Here is an 18,104-nt window from a genome sequence, read left to right as displayed (position 1 = left end):
AGCCTCCTTGGACTGACTAATTACATTAGAAAGTTCATTGAGGACTACGCAGAGATCACAAGACCCCTAATTCATCTTTTGAAGGGGGGGTCAAGTGGGAGTGGGGTTCAGAACAAACCGAGGCAGTAAGCCAACTCAAAAGAAGCCCACACAAGCGCCTTGCTTAGCTTACCCTGTTAAAAACAAGGAGTTCTTCTTGGAGACCGGGTTCTCAAATACATGCTTGACTGCAGTATTATACCAAAAGCACGACAAGGTCAATAAAGTAATCTCCTATGCGAGTAAAACATTATCCTCGGTGGAGGAAAAATTCAACGATTGTGAGAAGGCACTCCTGGCAACGGTGTGGGCATTGAAGAATTACCGCCCGTTTATCCAGGGGGAACACATCATAGTGGAGACTCCACACCAGCCTGTGCAATATCTCCAAAGTGACAGAATCCGGGCCGGAAATGTGAGTAATTCCCGAATTACTTCCTGGATTCTGTCAATGCAAGGCTTTCCTGTGGAGCTCAGATATGGCCAAAACAAGAAGAGTCCCCTCGCGCAAGGTCTGGCTGACTTGCATGATTGTGCCAGAGAAAACTGTCTCGAGGACGAAAGTCTTAAAATCAAGGACAACATAGAGGCATACCTCAATTCCCCACACAAAGTCTTTGAAGAAGACAAGTGCCAGGGAATGCCCACTGTCTATGTGGATGGATGCTCCTACCATGTTGACAACAACGGGGAAAAGGAACTGGTGGCCAGCGTAGGGAATGCATGGGTGAATGACGCCCCAGAACCCTCCGCTGGGTACAAGATTGGTCCCCAAAGTAGTCAAGTGGCAGAGTTGATGGCTGTGCATCAAGCCATCCTCACTGCTGTCCAACACCAACTCCACAAACTGGTCATAATTACAGATTCGGATTATGTACGGAACGGGTTCGTGGAGCACCTGGTTAACTGGAAAACCAGAGGCATGCTATGTGCTAACAACAAACCATTGAAACATGGGAAATTAATTAGAAACATTGATGATCAGGTCACCTCGCATGGGATGACCATCTACTGGAAAAAGATCAAGGGTCATTCTAAAGTAGAGGGACCAGACAAAACTGGAAATGACCTACCTGATCAGCTGGCCAAAACCGGAGCCATCCAAGGGGATCTACTTGAGATTGAGTCCCTGTTGGGGGAAATCCAGGTCACTGCTATCACTAGGTCCCAGACAAATGCTCACAATGAACTCTCAACTGCACAATGGAGAAAGGAGACCCCAGATGCTGATTTGATTACGGCTCAAAAAGGGGATCCAATAATTGGTAAGTTTTATCAACACATTGAGGACCCTGAGAACTTTCCCCTGATGAATACCGATTACATTGGAAAAGAGGACCTCAGAGTGTTGATGAAATGTCCAAAAAATATTCTGAATCTAAGACGGTTTGTTGGTAAGGAGATCCCTAGCTGGCCATGATCAGTGGGTGGGCCCTACCTCATTCCGAAGCCTGATGTTAAGTCACGCCATGATGCAGCCACAGCCGGTCATAGGGGGTTTCATACGACACTTGAAATCTTAAGAGAGGTTGCATACTGGCCACACATGGGGCAGGACCTCGACCAATACTTGAAGGGGTGTCTTGTGTGTGCACAATTTCAGCCAACATCCCTCACACACTGTGCGCCTCTCCAAAAGAGGGGGATGACACTGCCTTGGTCAGATTTACAAGTCGATTATATCGGGCCCATTATTCGCTCCTCTAGGGGAAATAAGTACATGTTGACCGTGACATGCTTGTTTACTAAGTGGGTGGAATGTCTCACGGCCCCAAATTGCAAGGCAGAAACAGCAGCTGCCCTGATGATCAACCACATCTTCTCGTGTTTTGGACTACCCCAAAGGATCGAGTCAGACCGAGGTAGCCACTTTACTAGCAATGTAATGACAAAGATGTGGGAGATACCGGGGGTCAAAAGGAAATTACACATTGCCTACCGGCTAGCCTCTAGTGGTGCAATAGAGAGATACAACAAGACAATTGTGAACATATTAAAAAAGTTTGTGGCAGATTTTGGGCCAAGTTGGGATATTCGATTATCTCTTGTCCTGATGGCCATCAGATCTACCCCTTCATCTGCAACTAAAATATCACTGTTTGAGCTGATGACTGGATGCAGGATGGTGCTTCCCCAGCATCTGCTCTACGGAACCCAAGAGCAGACCTTAATCAATGCCTCCACAACTCATGTGTATGTTGAAAATCTAACAAAACACCTTCAACATGCTTTTGCCTATGCTCAGCGAAATCTAGAAAGATCTGCAGACAGCATGAAGACCCACTATGACTTAAAGAATACTAGAAAAGAATACCATGTAGGAGACTGGGTCTACTTATACAATTTCCGAAGGAACCAGGCCAAACAGCACACATTTTTGCCTAGCTGGAGGGGTCCTTTTGAAATTGTAGACAAAATCTCACCAGTCGCCTACAAAATCTGCATCCCCAAAGGCAGTTTGGCAGAGGGGGAAGATAAGGGGATCCAACTGAAGTGTTGCCATCCTAGGCACACTCTTCAGCAACTGAAGGAGTCTTCTGCAACCCCAGAGGGGGTCACTCCAGCTCCCTAGAATTCCCACTATAAAATATTCCATCTATATAGTCAATAAATTGCAAATACAAAAATGTGTCCTGATTTGTCAAAATGTATGTGTCTGCCCCACTACATCAATAATGGTGGGGAAATGTCTACAAATATGTTTTTGCTTTGTCATCCCAGAAATGGAAACAATGGAGAAGTGCGCAGGGAAACCGGAAAAATAGGCTGCCAATCTATTTTGCCTGTGTCAGTGGTAGAACAGGAGACCACACTGCTAAAACCTGTCATTGGGCTGCCCACAGAGTGAAATGGAAGTAACTGAAAAGGCAGTGCTTCATTGCCAGGAAAACCCAGACATGCTCTAAAATCCGTTTTTCCTTGGCTGTCGAAATTGCAAAATAATGGTTCCCAAACATCAGAAAAGATCCAACATCCTTATGGGGTGTTAACCATCACCTTATCTAAGGAATCCCCATAAGCACAATGTCAGGAGAAGCAGATTTCATCACAAGAATATCCACATTAAAAAAGGCTTGCCTGGAAAAATCGGTCAGAATATGGGCGCAGTGGCCTGCCTGTATCAAAGCTGTCATTTACCTACACTGTTAGTTTAAACTTGTACATTAAAACCAAATTGTTGAAAAATAAGAGACTTGCCATCAAAAGCAATATAGGATGCTACTATTCAATCTATATGTTTTAAAAAAGACAGGAATTAGAGATTTGTGTGTATACTTGTTGAAAATGTAAAGTATTTTAGCAAAGACAATTTTAAACAAAGTGTTTTAAAGTGAACTGATACCAGCCAGAGGACTTCAAAGCACATTCCACAGTTTGACCCAAACTAAGGTGCCTTCCTTTTGCTCTCTGCCCAGGAACTCTCAGTTAGATGCTAATGAAAGGAGGAGGAGATTTTGCTCTGCATCTCTGGGGAGAGACAATAGGCTTCCTGGACTGAAAGGGAATGCAAATTCAAGTGTCAACAGAAACTAACTGCCAGCAGGAAGAGAGGCCTGGATTACTCGTGGCCCATCAAGACCATGGGGGCGGGACCAGACAGATTTGTGTATCTTAGCCCACAAGAAAATATCTTTTTGAAAAGAAACTCACAGAGAACTGTGCAAAATTTGTAAAAATCTGTAAAATATAGGTTGTTAACCTGAAAATTCTGCTCACAGTTTGAAACTACTCTGAACTCTGCTGTGTTCAGAGACAGGACTATCAAAATTGGAATTTTATAGCAATTGTGATGATGCTAGAAATATGAAACTTCACAGGATTATGCCCAGATGTCATGCGCATATATGTAGAAAAATGTGGACAAATCTGACATTGGGTACCCAACCAAAAGCGTGAAAAACTGTCAACTCTGAACTAAAGCTCTCACTGAGCTGGGACTCGGACGGATACTTGCTCTACTAAATCTGTGATGTAAATATGTATTACTAGCAAGTTGGTTGTATTGTAAATATGATTTATATGGAAAATAGATGTACTATACAGAAACAAAGGGGAGGTACTCCCTGGATAGTAAAATACAGCATCATCATGGCACCAGAGTTCCTTCTCAAATCAGGAAAAAGGACAGACCCTAACCAATAGGATTCCTAGAGGGTGTGCCTAGTATAATTCAGCCTACCCACCCCTTAGGGAAATACATAAATAGAGATAGCTTAGGACCTAGGGACACACACAGATACATCCATCAACTGATTTACTGGCGAACCACTTTGCAGGAAAAACCCATATCCAAGACTCCAGAACTTTGAAAGCAGAGAGGTCCAATTCCAAAGCTGAATCCTTCTCAGCTTGGCCTTTAAAGTTTTGAAACCTCATTTTACCCCCAGACTTCCAAGGGGCACAACAAAAAGAACAGGCGGGCTGTGCTGTTTCTGCTTTCTCGCTAAGAACTCTTGATAGAATCCAGAGATCCAAACCAGTAGAGCAGAGCTGTAACCAGATAGCTGCAACCCTGAACCAACCCATCAGATCCAGTCTAGAGGCTGTGCAGTGTCCAGAGTGCCGTGCTGAGTGCAGAACCGAGCGCCCTGAATCCTATCCGGTGGGCAAGCAGAATTCCAGTCCAGAAATCCTTTGACCAGCTCCCTGATGGGCCTATTCCAAACAGTAGTTGTGAGTTTCTATAGCATAGAATTGTCCATAGCCAGTATCTTATCCTTAAGTAACCCTATCCAACCCATTCCATCATAGTCAGAACTGCATTGTAGAAAATCTCTTTTGTCTTTCCTGAATCTTTCCCTCATCCATATAGTCCTTTGATAATAGTAGTGATAATATCATCTTTGCGCTAATATAGTTGCTGAAGAAAGACAAACGTCTCGGCAGGTAGAAACTATCTGGAGACGTTGCTGGATTGGTGGCTGTGCTGTCGTGTAGCTTGTGGCTTCAAAGACTCCTTAGTTTAAAGAAAATCCTGTTTGTAATTCAAAAGCACATTTTTATTTGAAATCATGACTCTTTCTGAAAAAACCGACCTCTACTAAAACCTTCATAACGTCTGTACCGTGCGTGCTCGAAAGTGTCAAATTGAAGCTAACATCCTCAGCTTTCCAACAAATCCAAAACCGCATTCCAACTCCTTATAGTTATCCCGCAATCGCGTTTCTCGCGCGCAGAAAAGTTTGCCGCAAGTGTTTCGTTTGGCTCAATTTCATCATGTGTAAAACAGCTATTCTTTGCATCTGACCTCAGAATTCAGTTTTCAATCTGCTAGTTATTCAGTCATCATTGCTAGTGTTTATCTGATACTATACAAAGCGGCTCCCACTAGTTTTGACCCCAATTTAGAGAATTAAATCAATTTTTCTGTGTTTTTAACCATTAATTCCAAGCCACATTCAAAAGCATTTGACCTGTTTGCAATCATTACTGTTTCTCTCTCTATGCTTGCTGGGGGAAATTGGGATTGAACTGTATTTGTTGAGATTGTATTCCTTCCATCTATATATTGCATATTGTGGGATTGAGCAGTGTGCAGGGGGAAAGAGTGATATTGCAATTGACTGAACCCACACAAAGTTTTATTCTGTGCTGCATTATTTTTCGTATCCATACTCCTTCTGATTAAAGACATTGTTGATTGTTGTGACATCACCCATTGGCGATCATTGTATAAATATTAATAGTGTGATATATATATTGTTCAAATTCATGAAATCAATCTTGTAACTTTGCCAAACAGCCTGCTTTCTGGTTCAGTGAGACTGGGGGGGATTCAAAGAGAGGGGCGTGATATAAGGGTACATCATTCAGAAATAAAAGAACTTATAGACAAAAATATATAATTAAGGGTTCCAGCTGTGCATCACACGCTAGGCATTGACTTAGGTGGAGTGCCGGGTTGAAATCACTTACACCGTTGTTGTTTAACCTGTATATTCGGAATCGGTAGAAATTACCGATAAAAAAGGTTCGACCAATACAAAAAAGTTGAAAATGCATACCACCAAAGCTTCAAACACCAAAAGTTTGAATCTTTGGTTGCATGCATTTAAAAAAAAAAAAACACTGCGGGGATGCGGGGTGCCCCCCGCAGCACACCCGAAAAAAATAAAAATAAAATTGGGGGCTACAGGAGTGTCCCCTGCAACACCTCGCTCACTATGCTACAAAGTATAGTGAGCGGGGGTTGCAGGGGGAAACCCGTGCAGCTGCCAGAAAAGAAAAAAAAAGAGATGCCGCTGGTTCCCGGTCTCAAAAGTGAAAGGGAACTGGCTCAAGGTAAGTAGGGTGTGAGTGGGGGGGTGTTGGGGGTGTGGTGGGGGTGTGTTGTGGGTGGGGGTGTGGGTTTTGTAGGGTTATTAATATTATGTTTGCATGGGAAATGTACAAACATTTTGTGTTTGTGCATTTCACATGCAAACTTTTCAGTCTCGAACCAAGCAGCTGCGGTCGGATCACACAGATCAGTATATTCATTCTCTTTTGGAGATCTTTAGACATTATGGCCTATACTTCCATTCCTACACAGATGACACCGAGATTTTTATCAGGGTGGTCAACTTTGTTGAGGCATTTAATAGATTGGAACAGTGTCTGGAAGAAGTTAGCAGTTGGATGTCTAAAAACCAACTACAGCTGAATGCAGCTAAGACCAAACTTATTTTGTTCGGCCCAAGACATCTGCTGACTGCAGCCAAGAAATTGCCTATCCCAACTCTTCTGGGAAATACTTTATAATGTGTATCTAGGGTAAAGAATCTTTATCTGTATCTGGCAAGAGGATGTCGGCAGCGCAGGTCAAGTGGGAGCCAAGGTCCAGGCAGTGCATTTTGCTCTGAGACTCCTACGCCAGGCTCTTCCATACATTCCTACAGAATATCATGCAGCCGTGGTTGGTGCTTTGACTAGCGTGCATTTGGACTACTGCAATAATAATCAAATTTACAGACTCCAAAAAGCACAAAACACAGCGGTTAGGATGATCTTTAAGTTGGGCAGAACTGCCCATGTGTCATCTTTCCGTCGTGATCTGCACTGGTCGCTGATCGAGAATCGCATTAGATTCAAGGCTGCTTGCCTTATTTTTAAATGTGTTAATGGTACTGCCCCTCAATATTTGAGGGACCAGATTCATTAATATCATCCCGTTAGACTGTTGCGTTCCAGTGATGCTCTTCTTCTATCGATACCCCATTCAGTGTACAAATCCTGGGGAGATAGAAGATTCTTGGTGTTTGGTCCAAAACTGTGGAACTCCTTACAGTGAGACCAATTCCGCAGAGCATTAAAAACTTTCTTGTTTAGATAGGGTTTTCCTTATATCCTGGTGATTCTATAGTTGGGTCTAACTATGTTTTGCTTGAATTATGTTATCATCAGCACCATTATACGGTTTGGTCCGTTCTTTGCGCAATACACATTCCAAATACAAAATACAAAACATGTCAATAGATGGGCTTTCACACTGGCTTTTAAAAGATTTTTAAAAACAACTCCACATTCTTATAATGTTCTTTTTTTTATTCCTACCTGAGGCGAGTATGCATGCACACAGGTCCTTCTACAGGGATGCCAATTGGTTGTCACCGACCCATGACAACTCCTGTGTGACCCCATACTCTGTCTATGCGACCCCTGGGGTCTGCCGAGGAAGAGAGAAACTGAAAGTAAAGAGGGCTCTCAGGTGAAAGCGCTCTTTACATTAATTTCTTTTTGAAGTCAATTTGACTGCAAAAAGAAATTATTTCCATTACTATTTTAATTTCTTTTTGAAGTTAGACTGACTTAAAAAAAATCTCCCCCACCCCTCAGAGGACATGGAAGGTTCGGCCTACTCTGCTCTGCGCATGACAGGAACCAGAGCTGGTTCCTTGAGTGCATGGAGGATGGGAGATAGGCCTGCCTGCAGAGGAGTTCCTAGTCGGAGCAGCAATGGATTTGGAAAAGGTACGAAAGTGTTTTTTCTGTAAATGTGTGTGTGTGTGTGTGTGTGTATGAAAGGGTGTATTTGTATGTATATGTATATTATGTAGTGAGTGAGTGAGTGCATGATGGATGGGTGGCTGGGAGTGTGAGTTAATGGTGGATGGGCGCAGTATAAATGAGCATGTGAATGATGTGCTTGTGTTCAATACCTATATTTCTTACCTGTAATCTTCATTACTCCTAGCCCCACTCTTCCTTGTCCCAGTGCTTGCCTATGAAGCACCTTTCCTCATACGCAAATACTGAGACGAGGAAGAGGGATGTAGAGGTAATGCATGGCCAAGTGGCTGAGTTTGGGGTTGGAGGGATAGGGCATGTTCCAGGAGGGTAGGGGGCATTCTATCACGTAATGGGTATCCATGAAAAAAACAGGCATAATATGTGTTTTTAGTGTCTAGACTCGCATTTTGGTACAGCGAGTCTAGTCATTTCTTAATCTGGATGACATTTTTACAGAGCAGCTATGATAAAGTAAGCATGATAAGTGTTTATTACCTGTCTAGACGAGCATTTTGCTGCAGCTAGATTTGCCGTTTCTTACTGTGGCTTGGCATTTTGTACTGAGCATCTCTGATAAAGCAATCATGATAAGTGTAATTACCTGGCTCGACTGGCAATTTGGTGCAGCCAGTCCTTGCTGTGGTATTGTATATTTGTTTGGGCAACTATGATAAAGAAAGCATGACAAGTGTTATTACATGGTTAGATTGGCATTTTGGTGCTGCCAGTCTAGGTATGTCTTACTGTGGCATGGCATTTTTTTTTACTGTGCATCATCAAGGCTACAGTAAACATGATAAGTGTTATTACGTGTCTGGCCTACATTGTAAAGCCAGTTTTGGCATGCTTTCTTATGGTGGCATTGCATTGTTAATGGCAAAGCGGCAAGATTGCTCAGCGGGTTGAGTGCTCCTTGCTGTGATCTGTGTGTGATCTGCAGGTCGCAGGTTCAAATCCCGGCAAAGCCATCTCAACCTTTCATTCTTCCAAGGTTGATAAATGAGTACCAACCTTGGTTGGGATGATCATTGTATGTATGCATGAGCTATGTACAGCGATTTAGTTAAAGCACTATATAAATAACAAACAATTAAAGTATTAATGCACTTTAAGTGACTTGCATCCATTGGATTTTTGGATACTGTATTATCTCAGCATCTGGCAATGTAGGGAATCTACTTTTCATATAATGAAAATACCCGACATGCAGCTACAATTGGCATAACATGGAAGTAACAGGCCATACAATGCTGAACTGGCATATCTATAGCAGTGTCTCTGCCTGTTTCTGTTTTGTGTTTATAGTTTATTAAAAACTTGAACACATTTTTGATCATATATTTCACAAATCTTAGTTCATTACAATACATTACTTCAGACACACCATTCTCAAACAAACATTACAGACAATTCATTCAACATAATTCAATATAATATCATATTCTATATAAGTATCAGGGCCTGCCTTTCTTACTCTCAAGATTACATATTCCATCTATCTGACAGATTACTCCCTTCCCTACTTCATTATGGTGGACTAATCGAGAAAAACATTTTCCCCTAACCTTTTGTGTATCACTATTAAAATATTCACTAAAGCTATGGTCATTGAGATATCCATGCAAGAGCCTATCCCACTTGATGTCACTGTTAAAATCCTCTAAACTGCTTGTGAACTTTCCCATCCACATTTTTCTCGGCCCCCATGTTGCGCTACAGCCAATAAGCCAATGTTTTTGCGTTTCTGCTTCCTCTGGCTTTTTACAGAGCCAACAATGACTTTCTTTCCAAGGCATCAGTTTTATGGCACCCCACCTTTGTAAGGAACCTAGTAAGTTAAGATGAAAGCGTCTATAAATGTAACAATATTTCGGCACTGGGAAACTCATCACGGACTGCATCTCCTTATATGTCCTCAGGTGTGTGGTTAGCTCCCTTTGTAGTTTATACAATAACATTCTATGTATATCTTTCCCCATTTTACAATTTTCATTTTGTTGTACATCTTCATCAGGCTTTCCATCAATGTAAGCTTGTCTGAGTCCATTTCAGCAAGAAATGGGTCACAGCAATCCCCAAAATGCGCAATGCTTTGTCATAATTATTCAAATCTTCAAACAGCGAACCCGATGGTGGAACCAATATTGCCTCAGCCTGTGTTGTATTATTGGGTCTAACCCTATTATATCATGACCCCACCCATGGAATATGAAGGCAGCACCCTTGTTAAAATGTGTTTGGTATGTAAAATATTCTTGTCTGCGTTGGTAAGTATTTGGTATTTTAAAATGTTTATGTTTATGTATTTCTTTTACTCCCGTAAACCACTTTCGGTAATGTCGCCAGGGTTAGAGAGAAACTGATGCCATCCGGTTCAAAGGTCAAGTGACATCACTTCCTGTGATGTCATCTGGTCTGTGATTTTACTTTCGCTACCCCAGGCATTTTGGTGAATTGATGTCCCTGTCCTTCGACTGCCCCAGTCAGGCAGGCAGTAGGAGAAGGACTGAGCCTGTATTGTTTTGTGATGTGATGCAACTGTTTTTAAGTGCTCCGATACTTGCCAAAATTCCTGTGGATCAGAGTGAAATGATTTCTACTAAATTCAGCTGCTCCATGTGAGGTTTTTGGACGATATATCTCAAACAGAAAAATAATTGTGGGTCTCCTGGTTAAATATATCGACTGAAATGAACGGACACCATAAACCGGCTTCTAGGCGCATCGAATGAGCAGGTCAGCAGATATGACTGCAACTGGAGCCTGTAGCAATCATTTAGTGGACAGCTGGAATTACCACCAGTAGGTGCAGTGCCAGCCGCAGACAGGCATGTCTTGCACTCTAGTAATACCAAGACATAGCCTGCCAGTCGGCACCAAGAGATCACATTTGATCATTTGAACAATACTTATTTTGACATCAGGCATTAAAACGCTGTCAAGACATGGTCAAGACACACTGGGCCTCATTACACGGTATGCGGTAGCCATGGCGCTATTAGCGGCATGGCTACCCCCTTACCGCATTCCGGGACTGTGTTCCCGGAATAGGGACTTACCGGGTAATTCTGACCTTGGAGGACCCGGTAAGTCCCCATTCCGGGAACCATTCCCCATTCCCATGTGAGTCCCAATAGGGCTCAATGGGAATGGGGAAGTAGCTAAGAACGGTACCGCAAATTGCGGTACCGTTATTAGCTCTAAAGTCCCTTAACGGGTCCCATCCTTAACACCAGGTCAGACCTGGCGTTAAGGAAGGAACCCGCTAAGGGACCTCGTAGTAGGGCGGTAAGGGATTACTGGCACCGATGACCTTACCGGTGTCGGTAATCCCTTACCGCCTACCGTGTAATGCGGCCCACTGTCTTGCTTGCATGTCAAGTCAAGACAAGTCATGCCAATGCAATGCACATCGGCACCGGGAGATGCAGTCAGGCATGTCTTTCACTATAGTGATACCAACTTGACAATGCTTTCAAGCTGTTGAACATTCAATGAGGTTGAAATCAGATCCTTTTGCAGGGTGTTACTGTTTAAGTTGATGGAAAGAAACGGTTTTTCTAATGGGACAGACTCAATTTCTTTTAATTTTTGGGGAGAGCGAACATAATGAGTAGCGAAGGGCTGGACAATATATAGTGCAATGTAGAGTCTGGGTTTATATTCAATGGCATATCATATTTGTTGTCAAATCTACATAATAACTGCACCCATTACTTGTCTCCTCCCCCCAACAAAACACAAGAAAATGACAAGGAAGCTTAATAAACAAAATATACATGTAAGCACGCCTACAAGTAACACCACTGAACCCACTTTTATATTCTCAGTAGACGTTACTTCCCTTCCCTTCATGATGCCAGCACACCTTCAGCTCTCCTTCCCCACGTTTAGAGCATGAACCACTGCTAAGCCTGTGCTTGATTGACACATTCCTGCCAGTGGAGTAGACAGGCTGTGGCCTGAGGGACAGGCCCGCCCTCTTTTCCCCAGGCCCAACCTGTGTCTCGTCAAGCATTGGTGGGGATGAGTGTAGAGTGGGGAGATGTTGCTGTTAATGGGTAACATGAATTCTGCTCAGAGTGAGCTGATTTTGGCACACAGTGACTGAGTTTCTTCTTTTACAAATTATGATCCATTGGGCTTCCAAAACAAGGAACACATGCTGGAGTAAGAAGTGCAGCTATTGGTTTATTATTGGCATAAGCAATCTGCAATGTAAACAGAGTATCATCTAACATGACATCCTCCAAATTATTAATGTTTAGGGACATGTGTAAGTGTGCATTCTTTCATGTGTATTTCACATTTCCGTGTTTGCAGTTCGGTTAATTGGGACTTTTCAGATGTTATTTGTATCACTTCATTGCAAATTCTTCACATTTACTGTCGTACATTTCAGAAATAGCCTTTACATATGGTGCATGGAAGTGGATGGGCATGACTCAGTAAGCTAGATGTTTGCTGCTAGTAAATGTGTTCATCCTAGAGGCTGTTACAGTTTTGAGTCCCAGAAGTGCCAACTAAGCCTTTCACTGATCCTAGGTTATATATCAAGCAACATGAAACTGGAAAACAGTAAGGTCTGTTATTTACAATGTTACAAAACTAGAACATTATATTATCAAATGCTGTGTGGGGAAAACAAGACAATGGGCCTCATTATGACCCGGGCGGTAAGGGATTTCCAGTACCGGTAAGGGCACCGGTAATCCCTCACCGCCCTATTCCGAGGTCCCTTTGCGGGTCCTCCCTTAACGCCTGGTTTTACCAGGCGTTAAGGACGGGACCCGCAAAGGGACTTTGGAGCTAATAACGGTACCGCAATTTGCAGTACTGTTATTAGCTCCTTCCCCATTCCCATTGAGCACTATGGGGGCTCAAATAGGAATGGGGAAGGGCCCTGGTGAATGGGGAATTACCGCCTCTGCCAACCTTGGAATGGGGCGGTAATAGCTCCATTCACCAGGGCGGAGTCGGTATGGGTTTGGAGGCAGCCATGGGCTAATAGCGCCATGGTTACCTCCAAACACGTAATGACCCCCAATATTGGGCCTCATTACGAGGTTGGAGGTAAGGGGTTAACGGTGCCGGTAAAGGTCCCGGTGCCGTTAACCCCTTACCTCCGCATTATGAGGACCTTTAGCGGGTCCCGCTAAGGGCGGCTGGTTTTACCAGGCGCCCTTAGCGGGAGCCGCTAAAGGACCAGCATGCTAATAACGGGCCTGTTATTAACGTGCGCGTTATTAGCATGCTCCCCATTCCCATTGAGCCCTATGGGGGCTCGAATGGGAATGGGGATGGGTTCCCTGAATGGGGAAATACTGGGTCCTCCATGGTTGGAATGGCCCGGTAGTTCCCCATTCAGGGAACCCGGACCCAGTATGCGGTAAGGAGGTAGCCATGGTGGTAATAGCACCATGGCTACCGCCAACCTCGTAACGAGGCCCAATACATCCCACTTGTTATGCCAAATGCTTTGCAATGTACATAATTTTATACAATCATGTTGATATAGCATTTGATTTAGCACTTTGCAAACCAGTTTTATTAAACACAGAAAACAGGGAATTCCACTCTCATGGCTAATGATCTAGCTGAATACTTCACTGCAAATATTTCCAGGATTCCATACTCTCTTCTGGCCTTCCTCACACTCCCTCCTCCTACGATCTACAATCCGCCTTCTTTACCATCCTCCTCTGCCTCTATTTCCCACTTTAGTCACACTAATACTGAAGATGTCCCAACTCTACTGATGAAGGATAATCCCTCTTGGGCCCCATCACACCCTCTTGTGCCTCAGCTAGTCAAACCTATTGGCCCTTTAGTTGCCTCTCACCTCGCTGAACTCTTCAACCTGTCCTTTGACTCTGATTGCTTTCCCTCTAGTTTCAAAACAGCCATGGTCACTCCTCTTCCAAAAAATCAAGGGGCTGAACCAGACCTACCGGCTAACTTTCGCTCTGTGTCTCTCCTTCCATATTACACTAAAGTGCTTGAAAGAGTTGTGTTCCACCGTCTCACACATTTCATAGACAGCCACAACCTTTGAGACTCCCTACAAGCAGGTTTCCACTCCTCTCACTCCAAGGAAACTGCTCTCATGAATATCTCCAACTTCATTGCCTCTTCTAAGCAGTCCGACCTATCCTCTATCCTAATTTTCCTTGACCTTTCAGCTGCCTTTGACACTGTTGATCACTCTAATCTCCTTAATACTCTCTTTCTTCTTTGATTTGCAATCAAACCCTTGCCTGGATTGAATCCTACCTGGTACCTCACCAATTCTTTGTGTTCTGGAGAAACAACACCTCTCAACTCACTGCTCAACTCAAGGCTCTGTCTTGGGTCCTCTCCTTTTTCCACTCTACACTTCTGCTCTTGGGGCACTAATCTCTTCCTTTCGGTTCTCGTAGCATCTCTTTGTGGACAACACCTAACACCGCTGATCTCTCTACCAAAATTTCAAACTGTATCTCTACCAATAAATATTGGATGGCTTTACTTTCTCTGAGGTTAAACTCTACCAGAACAGAGGTGTTCTTCTTCCCCGCCAAATACTCTTTCCCATCACTTCCCCTGCCTATCTAGTTCCCACCTGACACATCCACCTACTCTTCTTCAGCTAGAAACCTCAGCATCATCTATGACCCTTCTCAGACCTTTCATCTACAAAACTGCAAAGCCGGCTTGCCTCAACCACCTAAGTATTAGGAAAATCAGATACCTCCTTCCTTTCAACACCGCCAAGCATTTCTTAACCACCCTTGTCTTCTCTAAACTGGACTAATGTGCCAGCATCCTCCTTGGTCTCCCCAACTGTGCTTTCTGTCCTCTCACCAAGATCATTAACTTTGCTACCAGGACGCCCTCTGAACCTCCTTACTTCACACATACGTCCTTGTACCATCAGCAAGCTGGATGGCTGATGCTGCAAAACAGAGCCAGATTTAAATTTCTTCTCCTAGTTCACAAATCTATCCACAGTAAGGCACCACTGTATCTATCCTCCTTTATCCAACTTTACAAGCCTTCTCGTAATCTCTGCTCTGCCTCCTCAACTACACTTATGGCACCTCACCCTCCGTGTGCTTCCCCCCTCTTCTGCTCGTTCTCTCTTCTTGCTCCACTTGCATGGAATTCTCTTCCCCCGGACATCTGAGAAACAGTCCACACCGATTTGTTCAAAACCCAACTAAAAGGCTACCTCCTCCCCTCCAAGTTACCCTCTTAACCTACCTCTCATCTGCTTTCTAGCTAACATTATCCCTCGCCTTTAACCTGCCTTTGTCCCCCCGTTTCTTGGTATTACCCAAATTGTTCATTTGACCTTTTCACAATTGACTATATATATATATATATATATATATATATATTCAAACGAAAAAAGAGGAAAGAATGAACTGCACTCTCCGCGGTCGATCAAGAGACCAAGGTCAAATAACAAACAAAAATAGCACAGCTCTCAAAAAGGATAAAGGTCTAAGATAGTTTTAATTTAACAAAAATGACCAAAATGGACACAAAAATACAAAGAAAATACACATTACGGCTGGGAGCAGGGACAAAAACAGAGGCAGGACGCCTGTACGCGCGACCCGCACACAACGCATTTCGCATTCAACTGAGTGCTTGTTCACGTGAAAAGAAGAAGGACTGGAGCAGTTTTAAACTTTGGCAAAAGAAGTCCTTTCACTATTTCCCTGGAACAGCATGGGTACCTACATAAACAGGGAAGGCGGCGGCCATAATGGAATGGAATGGCTAGAAATAAGCAAAATAGGGCCGTAGGTCGCTGCAGGTGAGGAAGCACAAAATGCAACAATAGTACGAAAGGCCAAAATGACCAAAAATTGTGGCTGAGTCGCGCCTTCCATGAAATGCATGGCCATGGTTCCAGGGTACCACTAAATAAAAGTACAACAATAGTACATGCATTAAATCAATGACACAAAAACAGTCAAAAAGGTAAAAACCACAACCCTAATGAATAAAACCATTATCTAAAGTGAACAATGGAAGTAAACATATAATCTGACAACCACACTGAAGGGATGATGGCATTAGTCTGAAGCATCATGAAACCTGGGCATACATATCCAATGCTGATGAATCAAGCATGATGTTAAAATCAATGTTAGCAGCCAATTTGTGTGCAAAAATGCAATGCAAAGTTGACAATAGCAACATGCGTATATATATATATATTCAGTGAAAAAACTTTGTTAAAGGGACATTATGGTTAAGTTGCGCTACTAAAACCTATGAAATTCAGTGAAAAAACGTTGTTAAAGGGACGTTATGGTTCCAAGTAAAACCGAAAAACCCTTGAAATTCGCCAGTTATGGTAAGCTAAGCAACCATAACTCGCGCCACCACCGCGTACTGGTAAGCCTAACACCCAGGACATCAAAGATGACATCACAAATGACATTGATGACATCAATGATGACATCACATGTCTGACACCCCCTTTTTTCCTTTCCTGACATATCTAGGCCACATGATTTTCTTCAGTAACAGTCAGGAACTAAAAATTGTAAAAGTACTATATTTGTAGACTTATCCTTCAAGTATGTTCTTACAATAATTCCCTTATGGTCCAGTCATATCATATGAAACATATACATAGGGGAAGACACAACCTTGAAAGACAGCAATCCTGTTTGTGCATTAAAATTATCAGTAGAGTTATCAGCACTTTCTGATAGTTTTGATGTTTTTTTATTACTGTACTTTCCCTCTATATGCTCATATTTTTATATGTTGTACTCACACTATTTTCCTTAGGGTCCAGACACATCATGTGATAAATATAGATAGGGTAAGTAACAGCTTTGAAACAGAGCAATCATTTCTCTGCATAAAGGTAATCAGTTATGTTATGAACACTTCCTGCCACTATTGCTGTTTTTTTTCTTACTTCAATTCCCTTGTATATATTCATATTTGTATGTGGTGTTGTCTCTTTGTGATTTGTCTATAATAATGCAATTATGTAGTAAGTGGGTTTTATTACCTACTTATCACAAGTTTCACTGTACGCAAAACTCTAATATGAAAACAGTTATCATTTCACTATTCAACATGGAAAGCTTATGAATATTGCACCTCCATCATGTATGCTGGACACAATGCATATGTTTCTACATGAATACCTTAGTATACTGGATTGAAGTTAATAATAGAATGCTATTTATATCAATGCATAGCTTAACGCACTGATTAGCACTTGATATTTATTCCAATAATCTTTGACACTTTTTTTTTTAATTAACATTACACTAAGAATCCCTTGTACAGACTTTTCATGAAAGGTAAATTCACATGTGATGTCATCAGTGATGTCATCAATGACATTTGTGATGTCATCTTTGATGTCCTGGGTGTTAGGCTTACCAGTGCACGGTGGTGGCGCGAGTTATGGTTGTTTAGCTTACCATAACTGGCGAATTTCAAGGGTTTCTCGGTTTTACTTGGAACCATAACGTCCCTTTACCAACGTTTTTTCACTGAATTTCATAGGTTTTTAATAGCGCAACTACCATAACGTCCCTTTAACAAAGTTTGTTCACAAAATTTCATTGGTTTCTATTAGTGCAACTTAACCATAACGTCCCTTTAACACATTTTTTTAATTGAATTTCATAGTTTTTTTTATTAGTGCAACGTAACCATAACGTCCTTTTAAATGGATGAAGACCACTAGCATCCTAGGTTCTCAAAGTGGGAACCCGTGGTGGTAAAAAAAAGATTTTTCTTCCCAAACCGGAACGCCTGCGGAGTCCCGGTGTAGGAAGGACAACCTTTTACCAGGATGGACACCATGGAAAGGGAAGGCGGGGTGTATAAAGAAAACAAAACAGGGTATGGGTAGGGGGGACCATGAGGGAGACACGGGGCATGAGATGGGGGTGGGGGGTAACAGGATAACAGGAGAGAGACACGGGGCATGAGCGGAGGGTGGGGGGTAACAGGAGGGAGACACAGGGCATGAGCGGTGGTGCGGGGCAACAGCAGGGAGACATGGGGCATGAGCAGGGGGTGGGGGGCAACAGCAGGGAGACACAGCG

At 42.9% G+C, this 18,104-nt stretch overlaps 1 protein-coding gene across 1 annotated transcript in view; it reads right to left on the bottom strand.

Annotated features, from left to right (window-relative positions):
• The window catches only part of LOC138498267 (uncharacterized), a gene marked incomplete at its 5' end in the record, with an annotated part of 37,844 nt that overhangs the window by 13,865 nt on the left and 5,875 nt on the right, over positions 1 to 18,104 (bottom strand). Inside the window, one exon of the mRNA XM_069622107.1 lies at positions 8,630 to 8,693. Within this exon, the coding sequence (XP_069478208.1) occupies positions 8,630 to 8,693 (64 nt within the window). The remainder of the gene's footprint in view (positions 1 to 8,629; positions 8,694 to 18,104) is intronic.

This window comes from Ambystoma mexicanum, chromosome 5q (genome assembly GCF_040938575.1).
Source record: "Ambystoma mexicanum isolate Mex_15411 chromosome 5q, UKY_AmexF1_1, whole genome shotgun sequence".
NCBI classification, from domain to species: Eukaryota; Metazoa; Chordata; class Amphibia; order Caudata; family Ambystomatidae; genus Ambystoma; species Ambystoma mexicanum.
The sequence above is the reverse complement of the archived record's forward strand: the minus strand, read 5'-3'. Positions and strand labels throughout refer to the sequence as shown.